Source organism: Ceratotherium simum, chromosome 34 (assembly GCF_057802395.1).
Source record: "Ceratotherium simum simum isolate JZ-2026a chromosome 34, ASM5780239v1, whole genome shotgun sequence".
Taxonomy (NCBI): Eukaryota; Metazoa; Chordata; class Mammalia; order Perissodactyla; family Rhinocerotidae; genus Ceratotherium; species Ceratotherium simum.
In genome coordinates, this window is record NC_141933.1 from 13708019 (window position 1) to 13724776 (window position 16758).

The 16758-nt window shown below is 39.9% G+C and overlaps 1 protein-coding gene across 1 annotated transcript; it reads right to left on the reverse strand.

The window, feature by feature from the left end:
- Positions 1-13506: 13506 nt before the first annotated feature.
- LOC101388440 (olfactory receptor 4D9-like) lies at positions 13507-14442 on the reverse strand. The gene has a single exon (XM_004437767.1). The coding sequence runs from the start codon at positions 14440-14442 to the stop codon at positions 13507-13509; it is 936 nt and encodes a 311-aa protein (XP_004437824.1).
- Positions 14443-16758: the final 2316 nt, after the last annotated feature.

Below are 16758 nucleotides of genomic sequence, written 5' to 3' on the forward strand. Positions count from 1 at the left end.
CCTCTTCCTCGTTCTTCTTATTTTTTCCTTCTGGAGCTCATGTCAGATATATTATCTATTAAATTCATTTGTTTTCTTCTCCATGTCTCCTAATGTCCTTTATCATCTATTCTATCTCTTTGTCTATATGTGATCCATTTTAGGGAGTTTTTTGTTCATTATAGTTTTCACTTCTAGAAGTTCTTTTTTGTTCTTTTTACAAATCTCCTTTTTTTTTCATTTATTATCTTCCTTCTTGCTCATGTTTTTAAAATGTCTCCTTTAAATTTCTTTTTTTACCTTTCATATTTATATTATATGCCATATCTGATTACTCCAGTATTCAAAGTCCTTCAGAGTCTGATTGTGTTTAGTTGCGTCTTTCGATTCTTGCTAATAATGGCTTGTTGCTGCATGCATTATGTTATTTTTAATTATGAATTTGCTCAGCTCTTTATGTGGAAATCTTGGAAGGTTTGGGTTCAGTGTGCATTCCTTCAGAGACGGGTAATAATTGTTTCTTCCAGGCATCACAGGGCATTACTAACCCTGCATCACTCAGTTAACTTTTCACTTTGGGGCCTCCCATTTTATGTAGGCATTACAAATTGGAATCCCAAACTTGTGTCAGGGTTTTGAATTCTCAGAAGAGATTATCTTCATTCTACTCAAAGCCCAGGCTGAAGTAGAAAAATTTTACTGTTATCCTCTTTGCCGATTGGTGGATATTTTACCAGTTAACCCTTTCAGTGATGGAGGAGTATTCAATTCTCCAGTTTCCTGGTTTTTATCTATTTTCGGTCCTGAGACTCTTTCCCTTCCTTTCCTGACATGTGGGTCCTGATGTGCATTTAAGTGGATGTTTGCTAGAAGCACTTGTAATGTATGTGTGCATGTTTAAATCAGGACTTTATTTCACGATATGTGGTCTTTCATATTGCCTGAAATAGCTCTGATACATTTTCTCCATGGATATTGGTGATTCATAGGATTCCAATGATGTACATAATTTGATTTTGTATGTGACCACCTAGTTGAATTCTTTTATTATTTTCAATAATCATATAGTGAATTCCCATTTATTATTTTGGGTATGTCATCTCAATATCTGAAAATAATGACAGTTTTTCTCCAGCTTTCCATAATTTCTGTATTTTCTCATTTTTTCTAATATTTTAGAATTGTAAGTGTATTCAAGCATAAAGATTTTTTTTGTTTGTTTATTTCGGTAACATTGGTTTATAACATTGTATAAATTTCAGGTGTACATCATTACACTTCTATTTCTGCATGGATTACATTATGTTCTCATGTTCACCTCCCAAACACTAATTACAATCCATCACCACACACATGTGCCTAATTATCCCTTTCGCCCTCCTCCCTCCCCCCTTCCCCTCTGGTAACCACCGATCCAGTCTCTGTCTCTATTTGTTTGTTTGTTGTTGTTATTATCTACTACTTAATGAGGGAAATCATACGGTATTTGACCTTCTTCCTCTGACTTATTTCACTTTGCATAATACCCTCAATGTCCATCCATGTTGTCACAAATGGCTGGATTTCATCGTTTCTTACGGCTGAGTAGTATTCCATTGTGTATATATACCACATCTTCTTTATCCATTTGTCCCTTGATGGGCACGTAGGCTGCTTCCAAGCCTTGGCTATTGTGAATAACAATATGAACACAGGGGTGCATGTATCTTAACGCATTGATGTTTTCACATTCTTTGGATAATTACTCAGCAATGTAATGGCTGGATCATATGGTAGTTCTATCCTTAATTTTTTGAGGAATCTCCATACTGTTTGCCATAGTGGCTGCACCAGTTTCAAGCATAAAGATTAATATTAGTGGTGATAATGGGCATCAATGTGTAGTAACAGATGATAATGGAAATTATTTTAACGTTAATCATTAGGTATAATGTTTGCTATATTGTTCTTGTAGATATTCTTTATCAGGATAATACTTTTTCTTCAGTTTCTGTCTTTTAGGTGTTTTGTTCCCCAAGGATGTGGGTGGAATTATATTGAATATTTTTTGCATCATTGAGATAGTCCCATTTTTTCCCCTCTTAATGTGTTATTTCAGTGAATTGCAATAATATTATTTCTTTTTTTTTTTTTTTGTGAGGAAGATCAGCCCTAAGCTAACATCCATGCCAATCCTCCTCTTTTTGCTGAGGAAGACCGGCCCTGAGCTAACATCTATTGCCAATACTCCTCCTTTTTTTTTTTCCCTTTTTCTCCCCAAAGCCCCAGTGTCATAGTTGCACATCCTTCTAGTTGCTGTATGTGGGACGCCGCCTCAGCATGGCCTGCCAAGTGGTGTGTCAGTGCGCGCCCGGCATCCGAACCCGGGCCACCAGTAGCAGAGCATGCACACTTAACCGCTAACCCATGGGGTTATCGGCCCTGCAATAATATTATTTCTCTTTGAATTTCTCAAATAAACCTTACTTGATGATGATTTGTCATTGTTTCTATTCACTGCTTTGCAGTATGCTGATGTTTCATAAGAAGTTGACATCTGGGGAGAGAAGTCAAGATGGCGGCGTAAGCAGACTCTGAACTCACCTCCTCCCGTGGACACAGCCAATTGACAACTACTCGTGGAAAAAGTACCCCGGAGAGAGAACTGAAAACTGGATAAGAGGAACTCCTGCAACAAAGGACAATCCTAATTGAGGTGGAAGAGGCAGAAACTGCCTTCTGGAGAGAAAAAAATGCCGCCTTCACAAGCTGCAGTGCTTCATGGCCTCCAGGAAGCAGCCCAAAGGTACACAGCCCTCTCTGGAGGAGCGGGGCCCTGAGCCAGGGAGCGCTCCCACTGTGGGCATTCTGTGCACCCAGCACAATCGAGACAAGGGGCATAATATCTGATTTTGCCTGCTACTAAAACATTGTGGAGTACCCCCAGAAAAGTTAGTTCACAAAGAAATTAAAATCGGCTCTTAAAGGGCCCACGTGCAAACTCACCCATTTCAGAAAGCAACCGAAAATCACCAGAAAGAAAGGTGCACAGTGCTTTGGGGCAAAGAGACTCACCTGATAGGTTCTGAGGCACCGCAGTGAGAGGTGAGACCTTTCCAAGGACTGGGACATTGGCGGTGGCCATTGTTCTGGCCTGGTGGACATGCTGACACAGACACCATTGGAGTTCTTCCTGGGGCCTGCTAGCCCAGGTCTGCCCTACCCACTAGAGCACCGATTTAATCCAGCTCAGCCAGGGCAGGCAGCCCACCCTAGAGACTGGCCCCACCCAACAACAAGCCCTCAGGCAACTTGTGGGCCTGCATAGATTGGTGACTGGATTCTCTGCAGCCTGGCAACTGAGCCCACTTCAGTGGGGCAGGGCGTGCACAAGGAGTGGGTGGAGAGTGTGGGGCAGTGGTGGAGTGCGTGGGATCCTGCCATGGAGAGACGGGGTCCACTTTGGGAGGTTGGGGCGCGCACACGGGGCAGGACTGTGTTGACTGTGTGTGTGGACCTGTGAGTGGCAGGGCTTGTCAGCTGCAGAAGACTTGTGCTTCTCAAAGACCCACATGGGGGTTTGCCCCACCTTCCAAAGCCTGAAACAATGGGGTGCTGCTGTGCCTGAGGCCAGCCCCACCCAGCTGCAATCCTCAGAGAGCTGACAAGAGACCTAAAAGCTGGAGGCTTACAGCATTTGTAAGCCCCTGAGCCTAACAACCTGCCACGCTGGGGGCCTACTCACTTAAAATAAATACTGAATCACAAATGTGTTATTAGAACTTGCAGCCAACTGTGCTGGAGCTCCCCACACCGGATAAAGAAACTGAAGGGCCCACAACAACTACAAGCAGCTGAGCATTACAACAGCTGGCCAGGAGCATAACTCGGCCTCCCTGGGTGCTTACAGGGAGAGCAAACAGAACAGCAGAAGGACACACGTAGCCCACATAGGGGTCACTCCTTGAACATTGAGAACTGAGGGAAGTAACTGCAGGCCTCCTAAGGCATCACTTATCTAAGGTCACCTATTCAAGAGCAGGAGACGTAGCTGAGCTACCTAATACGTAGACACAAGCACAGGGAAAGAGGCAAAATGAGGAGGCAAAGGAATACATTCCAAGCAAGGCAACAGGACAAAACCCCAGAAAAGGAACTAAGTGAAACAGAAATGAACAACCTGCCCGACAGAGAGTTCAAACTAAGACTGTTAAGGATGCTCAATGATCTGGGGAGAAGAATAGACGAACTCAGTGAGAATGTCAACAAAGAAATGGAAGATATAAAAAGAACCAATCAGAAATGAAGAATACCACATCTCAGCCATAAGAAACGATGAAATCCAGCCATTTGTGACAACATGGATGGACATTGAGTGTATTATGTAAAGTGAAATAATTCAGAGGGAGAAGGTCAAATACCATATGATTTCCCTCATTAAGTAGTAGATAATAACACCAACAAACAAAAACATAGAGACAGAGATTGGATTGGTGGTTACCAGAGGGGAAGTGGGGAGGGAGGAGGGCAAAAGGGATAATTTGGCACATGTGTGTGGTGATGGGTTGTAATTAGTATTTGGGTGGTGAACATGATGTAATCTATGCAGAAATAGAAGTATAATGATGTACACCTGAAATTTATACAATGTTATAAACCAATGTTACTGCAATAAACAAAAAATTAAAAAAAATAATAAAAAAAGAGAAGTTGACATCTATGTTCAAAGATGTGATTGATGTGTTATACATATGTTAGATATATGAAATTATTAGATATGTTAGGTGCTGTTATTTAGTTTGCAGATAGGGTTTTGCTATCTTTATGGAATCTGTTAAGAAACTTTCTAAAATTTATAACAAAATTGGGAGTTACTGGCTCCTTAAATATTTATTGGAAATCACTCACAAAACAATTTGGGCCTGGTGTCTTTTCGATGGGTCTATCTTTGACAACCTTTTTGATTCGTCTATAATTATTTATCTATTAAGATTTTTTTCCTTTTTTAATCAATTTTGGTAACCTATATTTTCCATGAACGTTGTAGGTTCTATTCCATCTGCTGTATTTTTAAGATTACATCTCAATGCACTGAGTCTTTACTTCTTTCTCTTGGTAGGCTACAAGTCCATAGAGTTCATTTGTTTATATGCTCAACCAGAAAAGTGTAACTCTGAACTCTGCCTAGATTTTTCGGGAACCCAAGGAGAGTTTCTAGTAGGGAGTATCTTATCAGGTTCCCGTAAGATAAGTAACTTTATGGTTTCTATAATAAGGAACTGTAGCAGTAGCATCTTTGGTTCCCTAAAGTGAGGAAATCTAGGAGTTTCAAACTATCTTTTAACACCAAGAAACTGATGAACTTCTCATAAAAACTGTAATGTGTTATCGATGACCTGATTAGATTATAAAAAATCTGTTTTGTACTAGTGAGTTGATGACAGTCTTATGTGTTCCTAAAACACGTGGTTGACAAAATAAAACTTGTTTGCTTTTTATCTGTCTCTCTTTGGAAAAGACTTTCTGTGTGAGTGTGTGTGTGTGTACGTGTGTGTGTGACAGGGACTGATTACCTTGTACAGTCACACGTTCCTTAACTATGGGGATGTGTTCTGAGAAATTCATTGTTAGGCATTTTCCTTGTTGTGTGAACATCCTAGAGTGTAGATCCACAAATTTAGATGGTATAGTCTGCTGTATACCTAGGCTATATGGTACTAATCTTATGGGACCACCGTCGTATATGTGGTCCATTGTTGACCCAAACGTTGTTATGTTGTGCATGACTGTATTCTTAAATATCGAATTTCTTAAGTTCTAAGATGAACTTTTCTTTCTTTCACATTTTAATGTCCCTGAAATTAAGATGTTTCTTACAATCTATGAGTACATGTAATATGGTAGTGCCTCATTTTTACTACTTAGCTGTTATGAAAGTGGCAAATGCATTTTACAGTGGTTGACATTTTTAATTCAAATATGGTAAGTATAGTTGCTATACAAAATAATGGAAACTGCAACTCTGGGTCTCTTTTCATAAGGTGTAGGGGCAGTTCATTTGGTATCAAATGGTCTTACTGTTAATCAATTACATGTGGAATTTCAGAGAGTGTTAAATTAGACCTTTACTTGAGATTGAAATGACTATTTCATCCTCTACAGAGTTCATAAAGTGGTGACAGCTTGAGACTGGCTTCTCTAGCCTATTGTCCTTGTACTTGAGATTTGTGCGTGGGTGTGGTGCTCATTCCAAGCACTTGGGAGAAACATGTGGCCACCCTCTGTTGGCTGGTTCCCCTCCCACCCCTGGCCTCTTTTCCTTTTTATCCATCTATCTCTTCCTTTCCTGTTTCAGCTCCTACAGCCTCTTCATCTCCAATGGAAGTATGACCCTTGTGTTAGTTTCCTATTGCTGCTGTAACAAAATTACTCTACACTTAGTGGCTTAAAACAGCATAAATTTATTATCCTACAATTCTGTAGATCAGAAGTCTAACATGGGTGTCACTCAGCTAAAATCAAAGTGTCAGCAGGCTGCATTCCTTTCTGGAGGGTCTAGGGCAGAATCCATTTTCTTGCTCTTTCTAACGTCTAGAGTCTGGTCACATTCCTTGGCTTGTGGACTCTTCCATCTTTAAAGCCAACCATGTCAATTCAAGTGCTCCTTACATTGCATTACTCTGACTTCCTCTTCCCTCTACCTCTTCCACTCTTAAGGAGCCTTGTGATTACATTGGGACCACCCGTATAATCCAGGATAATCGCACTATTTAAAGGTCAGCTCATTAGCAACGTTAATTCCATCTTCAACTTTAATTTCCTTTGCCGTTTAACGTAGCAAACTTACAGACTCGGGGGATTAGGATGTGAATATTTTGGTGGGGGTATTACTCTGCCTACTACAACTCCCTCTTACTCAGTTTCTGTATTTGTTGCCAGTCATTCTGAAATCTCCAAACTCTGAATGCTGAAGATTTTCAGAAAGCTATTTGGTAGTAAAATCTAATCTGACCTGAATTAATTTTGTGGCAAAACTTGATCTTGGGGCCAGCCCCGTGGCTTAGTGGTTAAGTGCACGTGCTCTGCTACTGGCAGCCCGGATTCGGATCTGGGTGCGCACCAACGCACCGCTTGTCCAGCCATGCTGAGGCGGCGTCCCACATACAACACCTAGAAGGATGTGCAACTATGACATACAACTATCTACTGGGGCTTTGGAGAGAAAAAGGGAAACAAAAAAAAGGAGGAGGATTGGCAATAGATGTTAGCTCAGGGCCAGTCTTCCTCAGCAAAAAGAGGAGGATTGGCATGTATGTTAGCTCAGGGCTGATCTTCCTCACAAAAAAACAAAACAAAAAAACAAACAAACAAACAAAAAAACTTGATCTGAATTAATGTGAGGTGATGCATAGTTTTTATCAATTACACTTCTTTGGAATATTCATACATTTTCCTGTCGAAATATTAGTGTTTGGGTATGACGTGCTCTTCATGGCAGAAATGATGTAATATACAATACATGCACTGATTTATCATTTGAAAGTCTAGAAATTCTAAATTTCCAAACCTAGCTGTTCCCAATAAATTAAAATAAGGCAATGTGGTCTTGTATTATTATTATTGTAATTATTAGCCTATAGTTACATTTCAATGAATCTGTTTACTTACTCAGTCTTACCAGGTTCCATGCTCCAGACGGAGGAGAGAGGAAATAAATCCCATCCTCCTGTGTACAATTACCAGACATGCCAAGTGTCTGTCTGGATGTACTCAGATCACAGGTTTATTGAAACTCTGATTGAAAGAATCTGTACATTGATTTGCCATGAACGTTGTAAAACACTCTTTTGTCCTGAGGTGTTTCTATTCTACTGTGTACATGGGTATCCACAAATATTTTAGATCCAACACTTGATTCATGGATCTCATAAAGACACAGACGGATGCTATGGTCTTGAGTATAAGATCACAGACACTCTGATTCCATCATTTACATTTCCTTGGCTTCCATGGAGAAGTCTGTGTTCAAGAAATAGAGTCAGTTTTAATACTAAAAACGAAGATGAAGTAGAATTTTTTATCATCTTCTTACAGACATTCACTTCTTTCCACTCCACAGATTCAACCAATAGGTGCTTTCAGTGCAGGCACTTTACTAGACACTAGGAATATAAAGGAGAATTAGATCAACTAATGTGAAGTTTTATGGGTTTTTTAAATACAGTGTGTTAAGAGAAATGATAGGAAAGACACATAGGAAATAAAAGTATTTATTGGGTTTGATATAACTTTTTCTTTTTCAACTAGTCAAACTAGCTTATGCCTGAGGCAGTGGTATGAACAGTAAAACAGGTGGGTCCAGATTGTTGCCGTTGCGTTAGTTATATATTAGGGCTTTACAAAATCAGAATGTATAAGTCTGAGGTCATATCCAATTCTGACAAAGTCACACCAAGTGAAAGGCAATGGAAATCCTTAAAAGCTAAGACTCTTTACACATTCTGAATGGTTGTGGGGGGTTGTGTCAGTGTATTTTATAGGTGAGTTGATTAAAAAGAAGATGCAAAGTTGCAGACAAAGCAGAAGTGATAGGAATGTTTACAAGCATTTTTGCTCTGTAGTATATGTTTAATAGGTAGTCATAGAGTAACTATTATTGAAGTGGGATCTAACTGCTGGATCCCTGCTATGTTGAGATAGATGTCCCTGTTGCCTACCACATATCTCGACAGTGCAGTGCTATCCTTTACCCCATTGTCTGGACACCCAAGAACTTGTGGTGTATTTCACATTTGAGCCCTGCTTGCTGTCAATTGCTCTTCAAGGGTTATGTTCTATCTGCTTAACTTCCTGCTGGTGTTCCTTCTCCATGCCAATGTTCCAGGTCGCAGATCCGTTGTGTATATGCCATCCTGCTATACTTAATTGTCTATGCATGGTCCTACCACACTGCTCCACAGTGCCACTGCCATGAGTACCAGTTTCTCAGCCCTAGACCTGATAGAAGAATTGCCAAAGGGACTATTTTTGGTTGTAAATACTGAACTTGAGTAGCCAGACTTTCCTACTGGGATGAAGCTCCCTTGAGTGTTATTAAGAAGTCAAACCTGCACTGGAAGATGTGTACACGCATGCAAGTTTTTGTTTTGAAATTCTCCTAATGTAGAGGAGAAAGTGACTCCTCATGGACTCTTTGCTTAGAGCCCAGATATCTTTGCTTGAAGGGCTCACAGGGGACAAACAGGAGTCTGTCTCCCTTGGAGGTAGGAACTGAGGGAAAATGGATAGAGCTGCCAATGATTCAGCCCATTCCATTTTTTTTTTTCTAAGTAGATGGTTTGCTTGTTGTCCTTTTAAGATGCATAATCAGAGGCATCATAAAGAATGAGAAATGTACTTTCTCCTATTTTCCACCAAACTGCTCACATGAAGAAGGGATATAAGCAGACTAAGGATGTGTTGGTACCATTAATTCATCAAGTATATAATTGTGAAATATTTACTGAGCACCTACCATGTTCTAGGCTCTATGGTTCCAGAGATCCTAAAAGCAAAGAATTCCATTTTCCCCATTATCTCATTCCCAATGTCATTTTCAACCTTGTCTCACTATAGATCTATGGATAGTCTCACTTGGACATATTGCACACCTCCAACTTAAAATGTCTAAAATCAACCTGATCATTGTTATGGTGAACTAAATACTTCCCTTTCTGTACCTGGCACTGTCACTCTCCTTGTGACAAGGGCTCAGCATCTCTGAATTACCTTTGACACTCGCCCTTACCCACATCTCCATTTTTTTTGGTCTTCTGTACCCTTTCTGAATAAATTACTTTTAAGTTTCTTGCATAATTTGAAATGACTTTTTTGCCATAGTTCACTTCTAGAACTTGTCAGTCCCTGCCCTGATATTCATGCTCTCGTGCAAGTGTAGACTTATGTGTAGACTGGACTTAGTAACTTGCTTCTAATGAAGAGAATACAGCAAAAGTGATAAGATTTCACTTCCAAGATGAGGCTACAAAAGACTGTGGGTTCTTTATTGCTGACACACTCTATTTGCTTTGATCTCTCACTCGGATGAAGTAAGCTGCCATGTTGGAGAGGCCCATAATGATAGGACCTGAGGATGACCTCCAGCCAACAGCCAGTAAGGAACTGAGCCCTTAGTCTAATATCTTGTAATTCTGACCAACAATCACATGAGGGAACTTGGGAGTGGATCCTTGCCCCAGTTGAACTTTCAGGTGAGACTGCAGCTCCCAGCTGACATCTTGGCTATAGCCTTGTGAGAGACCTCAAGGCAGGAGACTTAGCTAAGCCTTGCCTGATTCCTAACCCACACAATCTGTGACTTAAGAAGTGTGTGTTATTTTAAGCCACTAATTTTGGGTTAAGCATAATGCAGCAATAGATTACTAATACAGTACTTAACTAATAGTCTGGTTTATCGAATAAGAGGTACGTTGACAACATTCTCTTTCAGACTTGAAAGACAAGTCATGCAAAAACAATAAAAACAATCAAACTCTGCAAATCCTTCAAGGTAGTGTTTTGTGACTGGAATTTCCTGGATGCTTAAGTAAATTTGCTGTGGTGCTGACTATGCTTGCATCTTACAAATTAAGCTGAAACAAGCTGAACCTTCTTTGAATTTCTCAAAGAAATCCAGAATGGCAGGATCACTCCTAAACAAGCCCGTTTTTGTATACAGATACATTTATGTGCCTATGAAAAATATTGTGAGAATTTAAAATCAACCTTCTTTATTACAGAAGGAAATCACAGATGGTAGGACCAAGTACACGTGACCTATGTAGGAGAAGCTAGAATCACTTTAATATCTAATAGTTCCATAAGAAAATGTCTTCACCTGGAGAAAAATATAGATTAATCCAAATAATTATTTGGTGCCATGTTGAAGGAGAAGAAAATTTAATGGTGTTCTCCTGAATTCCATTGCTTTACCTCAGTGTGTTTGATCATGCTGTTTTGCAAGTGTAAATAGTCCAAGGCAGCTTCCTGGGCAGCTTTTGCCGGGTTTCTGCCATTTCTAGAGTCCTACACTTGGGAACATAAACTCTGATTGTAAAGATCTTTGGTTACTTAAAATTCTGTCCAGTCACAAAGGTTTTGCTTGAAGTAGAGTCACCAGAGAGGTAGGAAGAAAAAGCATCCTTGTGAAAAGTAGAGAGGATATGGAGAACAAGGATGCCAGAACAAAGATGGAGCCAGGCAGCAAATGGTGATTTGGTCTTCAGATGGATCCAGCTGAGGAAAAATGTATATCTTTATTGGAATTTTAACGCTTGGGGAAGTAAGTCTAATACTGGAAAACAATGAAGAACATTTTTGAGTGTTGGGAATAGAATAGAATAAATGAAAAGGACAGTCAACAAAGAAGAAGATACTCATCTCTATAGTCGAGTTTCTGCATTAATAAACTTCTGTGTGCATCTAGTCTATGGAAAGTATGGGAATAAGTGAGGGTTGTCTTCTTGCCCAGCCTTCTTTGGGCACTCTCCTCCAGTGTTTTATCTTTTGGAACCTGATCTTCTAGTCTACTGTCATCCTAGTCCCCAGGCTTACCTTGATCACCTTTCCCTGCCTTTCAATTAAATTTCCTTTCCCCACATCTCCTTTATTTCAGTTTGGTTCTCTGTGCATTCGAAGGGTCCAGTAGTACTTCCAGCAAACATTTCTATGTATTAAGAGAATCCTTTTAGAGACAAAGTCTTAGTCCTTGTAATCTAATCCAGTCCTGATTTCCTGGCAATGAGTCACGTATGTGGAAGAGATTGGTAAAGTTCATCATTTTGCATGTTCTCTTGTTTTATTTAGGAACAGAGATAGATTAAATTCTCCAGACTCCCTTGTAGTTACTTGGGGCCAGAAGACTGAGAGCTGGGATGTGGTCAAAAGTGATGCACACTACTTTCAGGACTGGACTGTAACCACTCCCTCTTCCCTCTATAATTCTTAATCCTCTCTCCTTTTCTCCATTTGCTGGATGAATGGAGAGGATTCTGAGGATCTAGAGAGAAGTGGAACTCAAGATGGAAGAAACAGAAGCCTGTTTCTCTAAATGACTAGAACAGTTCTTTTTGAAGACCAGGATTGGCCTGTGATATGAGCAGGAAATGAAGTTTTACTTCTACTTCAATGTGGACAGTTTTGTCACAGCATTGATGTGTCTTATTAACACAGGAGTGCCAGCTTCTATGGCTTGACCTTTATCATAATGGGAGACATTGTAGGGTAAAGTCAATAGTTCCCAGCAAACTACCAGCTGGATTGTTAGATAAACCTCCCCATAGCACCATTCTCATTCCTTTCATTTCACAGAGACTAGAGAATTCTCAGATTCGCTGATTAAACCCTTGTACTTTTTATTACCCTTTCTTTACCTTCTAATGGATTGAGTGGGAAGCGTAAAGAAGTTGTGAGGTCTCCAAGTGCAGAAACAATGAGAACTACAAAAAAGAAATAGTAATTATGTGATATGATGTGATGTGATGGAGGTGTTAGCTAATGTTGTGGTGGCATTCATGTTGCAATATATAAATTCATCGAATCAACATGTTATACACCTTAACTTACACAATGTTATGCATCAATTACAGCACAACACAGCTGGAACAACCACATTCAAAATAAAAAACAGAAACAATGAGAAATTTGGACCTGTCCATTCCATGATTGAGATAATCTTGCTATATAATGAGCAGTAGCTGCTTCCCATGGGAGTGCTTAGCAGCTGTCTTTGCTTAAGCCTTTCATAAATCCAGGTAAGCTGCCCACAGCCTCTACCCATCTGTTATTTCTTTATGAACACTCCCACTCACAACATTACCTCCTTCTGCCCAGGAGGAAACTATGGCCTTGGAGTGATTTGAGGATCCTCTCTCCCTAGTAGAAATCACACATTTGCATTGTTCAGGGGACCACAAATGGAGGTTTGCTCTCCGAAGTCTCCTTTTAAATGTCAAATACTGGTATTGACTCCAGGAGTGGCTACAATGAGCTCACTGTTGCACGAACTTGGCACACACTTACACCAGTCTCTCCCTGTGCACGTATGGTTTTTTTTGCTTGGATTGTCCTTCTCTGTGTTTTTCCCCTTGTAAAGGTCTACTCAATGCCAAATGTCTTCTGAAGCTCTCAAGTAAAGTGTTTACAATATTTCCACCGCAGTTAGTTCACATCATCACTAAATCATCTTGGAGTATGCCTGTAGGACAATGACTATCCCTAATCTTTCTGCAGCAGTCTGAATTCCACCACTGTCAGGTACATAATATATGCTCTGTAAATATGTGTGGGTTGAATAATTGAAAGTTGTTAGTGGAAGCCACGAATGGGTCTCACCTTAAATAGTATCACACATAGGTCCCCAGTCCATCTGAGAGGACCAACGTCTTTTAGGACTCCAAGGTATCCATAGATGCCACTTTGCTTTTGCAAGAAGATGATGTCTTCCCATTTTAAGAAAGTGAAACTTAATATTTGTCTTTAAATTTTAGTGTTAAATCATCCTCATAGACTTTAAATCATTTCTGAAAGCCCCAGTCGTTTCTTTAGTTTCCTCATGGCTAATTTCATTTCCTGATTTCTCAGGGTGTAGATCATAGGATTGAGCAAAGGAGAGATGACAGCGAGGGTGACAGTCATGACGTTATCTGTGGGAAGGGCAGTGAAGGGCCGGGCATAGACATAGATGCAGGGCACAAAGTGCAGGGTGACCACAGTGATGTGTGAGGTGCAGGTGGAGATGGCTTTCCTCCTGCCCTCTCCAGCATGAGATCTTAGCATCATCAAGATGACTGTGTAAGATGCGAGGAGAAAGACAAATATAAACCAACTGATTAATTCATTATTGGAAATCATCAGGAGCTCCAGAGTGAAGGTGTCAGTGCAGGCGAGTTTGAGGACCTGGGGGAAATCACAGTAGAAAGTGTCAAGAATATTGGGTCCACAGAATGGGAGGGGCAGCAACAGGGAAATCTGCACGATGGAGTGTACAAAGCCCCCCGTCCAGGAGGCCACAACCAGGCTAGTGCACCGTCCCTTACTCATGATGGTCATATAATGGAGTGGTTTTGAGATGGCTATGTAGCGATCAAATGCCATCACAGAGAGAGAAAAAACATCTGCTCCTCCCAGAAGGTGGAAGAAGAACATTTGAGTGACACAGCCATTGAAGGAGATGGTTTTCGTTTCTGACAGAAGATCAGCTAGGACCTTAGGAGCTGTGATGGAGGAAAAGCAGATGTCAAGAACAGATTGATGGCAGAGCAGGAAGTACATGGGAGTGTGAAGGTGAGATTCCCAGGTAACTGTAACCATGATGAGGAGGTTTCCCAACAGAGTTGTCACGTACACCAAAAACAGGAAGACAAATAAGACCGAGCTCAGCTCTCGAGACTGGGTAATTCCCAGGAAAATAAATTCTTTCACTCTGGTACAATTTCCCTGATCCATTGGGTCACAGATCTTTTTTCAAGTATATCTCTGGAAGAAATAACAGTGCAGTTAAAGAAGGGGTTATGAAGCCTATTGTAATCTTTTTTGTCATTTGATTTATGCTGTTTTTCTGGGGAGGAATTTCTTTTTCTATGCATGTACTGTGTCTGCAATTCTGTATGCCACCATCAGGTGGAAGATGACCCAGGGTTTTGACTCAGTCACCCAAACAGGTAGGCTCTATCACTCGCGCCACTGAAAGCTTGGTGACAGGTCCATGAACCCATTCAATTGTACTTTTACTATAAAATATGACACTTAAAATAGTAAATAACTAGTGTAAATTTGACATGAAACATTCTTGTTCACAAAAGACATCATTATGAGAAGTAAAAGATAACCCGCAAATTTGAGGATATTTATAATACATATAGCTGAGAAAAGATTTGTCTCCAAAATATATAAAGAACTTCTACCAATCGCTAGAAAAAGACAGATGACCAAACCAGAAAATGGCAAGTCACGAGCCAAAACTTTACAAAAGAGGATATTCAAATGCCAATTCAGCTTCATTAATTATCAGGCAAATGCAAATTAAAATTACAACAAGAACCTGCTAACAACATCCCAAAATGGCTAAATTGAAAAAGATGAAAAGTATGAAGTGATGGTGAAGATGTGGAACAACTGAAACTTTCATACCCTGCTAGTAGGTGTGTAAAATTGGTATAACCACTTTGCTCTTTGATTATATCTGCTAATGCTATATATCTACATCCAACTCCAAATCCATATCCATATCTATATCTATATCCATCAATATCCATACATATATCTAATCATCTATCTTCTGATCATCTCTAATATCTGTATCTATATCTATCTAATCAATCTATTTCACTCCTAGGATGTATGTACATATGTTATACGCACCAAGAGACATATCCTAGAATATTCACAGCAGCACTGTTTGTAATTGCTTCCAACTGGAAAATGACACAAATGCCCATCAACAGTAGAAAAGACAAATAAATTGTTAACTTCACACAATACTACACAGGAATGGGAACGATCTGCATATACTACATGAAACACTATAAATGAATTCACAAACATAACGTCGAGTCAAATAATCCAGGCACAAAAGAGTGGGCACTCTCTTATTTTTCTTGTATAAAGACCAAAAAATATGCAAAACTAAAGGGAGTGAGGGAGGATTTTGTGGTGTTGGTAATGTTCTGTTTCTTGATCTGAGTGCTTGTTACGAAGATATATTCAGCTTGTGTGAAAATTCATTGGGCTGTACACTTATGTGCATTTTTCTGTGTGTACATACATTACCTTTGAGCATAATGGTAAGAATAATTAACATGGCACTTACAACATTTTAATCTCATGACTAAAGAATGACTTGCATTTGAAGTGAAATTTAATTGACCACACACTTCATAACGGTTACTTTTATAGTATATAGTTACAGCCTTTACCAGCTACAACCTGAGAGTTACCTTTTATTATTATTTTTGCTGAGGAAGATTAGCCCTGAGCTAACATCTGTGTCAATCTTCCTTTACTTTATAAGTTGGATGCTGCCACAGCATGGCTGGCGAGTGGTGCAGGTCCACACCTGGAGTCTGAATCTGTGAACCCCAAAGTGAACACACTGAACTTAACCACTACACAACAGGACCAGCCCTGAGAGTTACCTTTTTGTGTTTCTCTCACTTACAGACTTTAGGTCCTCCCAAATTCTTGTTATGCAGATTGTCTTGCTCTTCACATGTAGTTCTTTCTCAGATTCTCGTTTTAATTTCCCTGTTTTTTTTTTTCCGTTTGTTCTTTAAGTCTTAGAAAAAATTCTTAAGAGACCACATTTCCCCAGGCAGCGCTCTCCTTTTCGCTGACACAGAACAAGATAGGAGCCCATTTCCCCTTCCATTGTCATCAGTTCAGATTCATCTCAGTCTCCCCCTCTTTGGTGTTTATGTCAACAACACAGAGTGATAAGAATAAATGTTCAGAACAAGGATCGGAGGAGATTTCAGGTCTGCAGAATCCCAGAAGTAAGAGTTTCCCACACTATACCTACCATGGCTAGTAGTGGAGAAATCATCCCCAAAGGAGTCTACAGTTAATCTGGAATGTAGAAACACGTTTTAATGAATGACAGCAACTCACTCTAGCATCTTTCTTTTGGATATTGAAATCCATGGTTTTCAAATCTTCTGCTCAGGAAACCAGTGTGACAAGCCTAATAGCTTCCTGTGTCACCTGTCGTCTCCCGCCCTCCTTTCTTTCCCTCTCTTGTTTCCCTTTACTTTTCCTATTTTCTTT

Coding starts and splice junctions, on each gene's coding strand:
- LOC101388440 (XM_004437767.1), bottom strand. CDS start 14,442: ATGGATCAGGGAAATTGTACCAGAGTGAAAGAATTTATTTTCCTGGGA.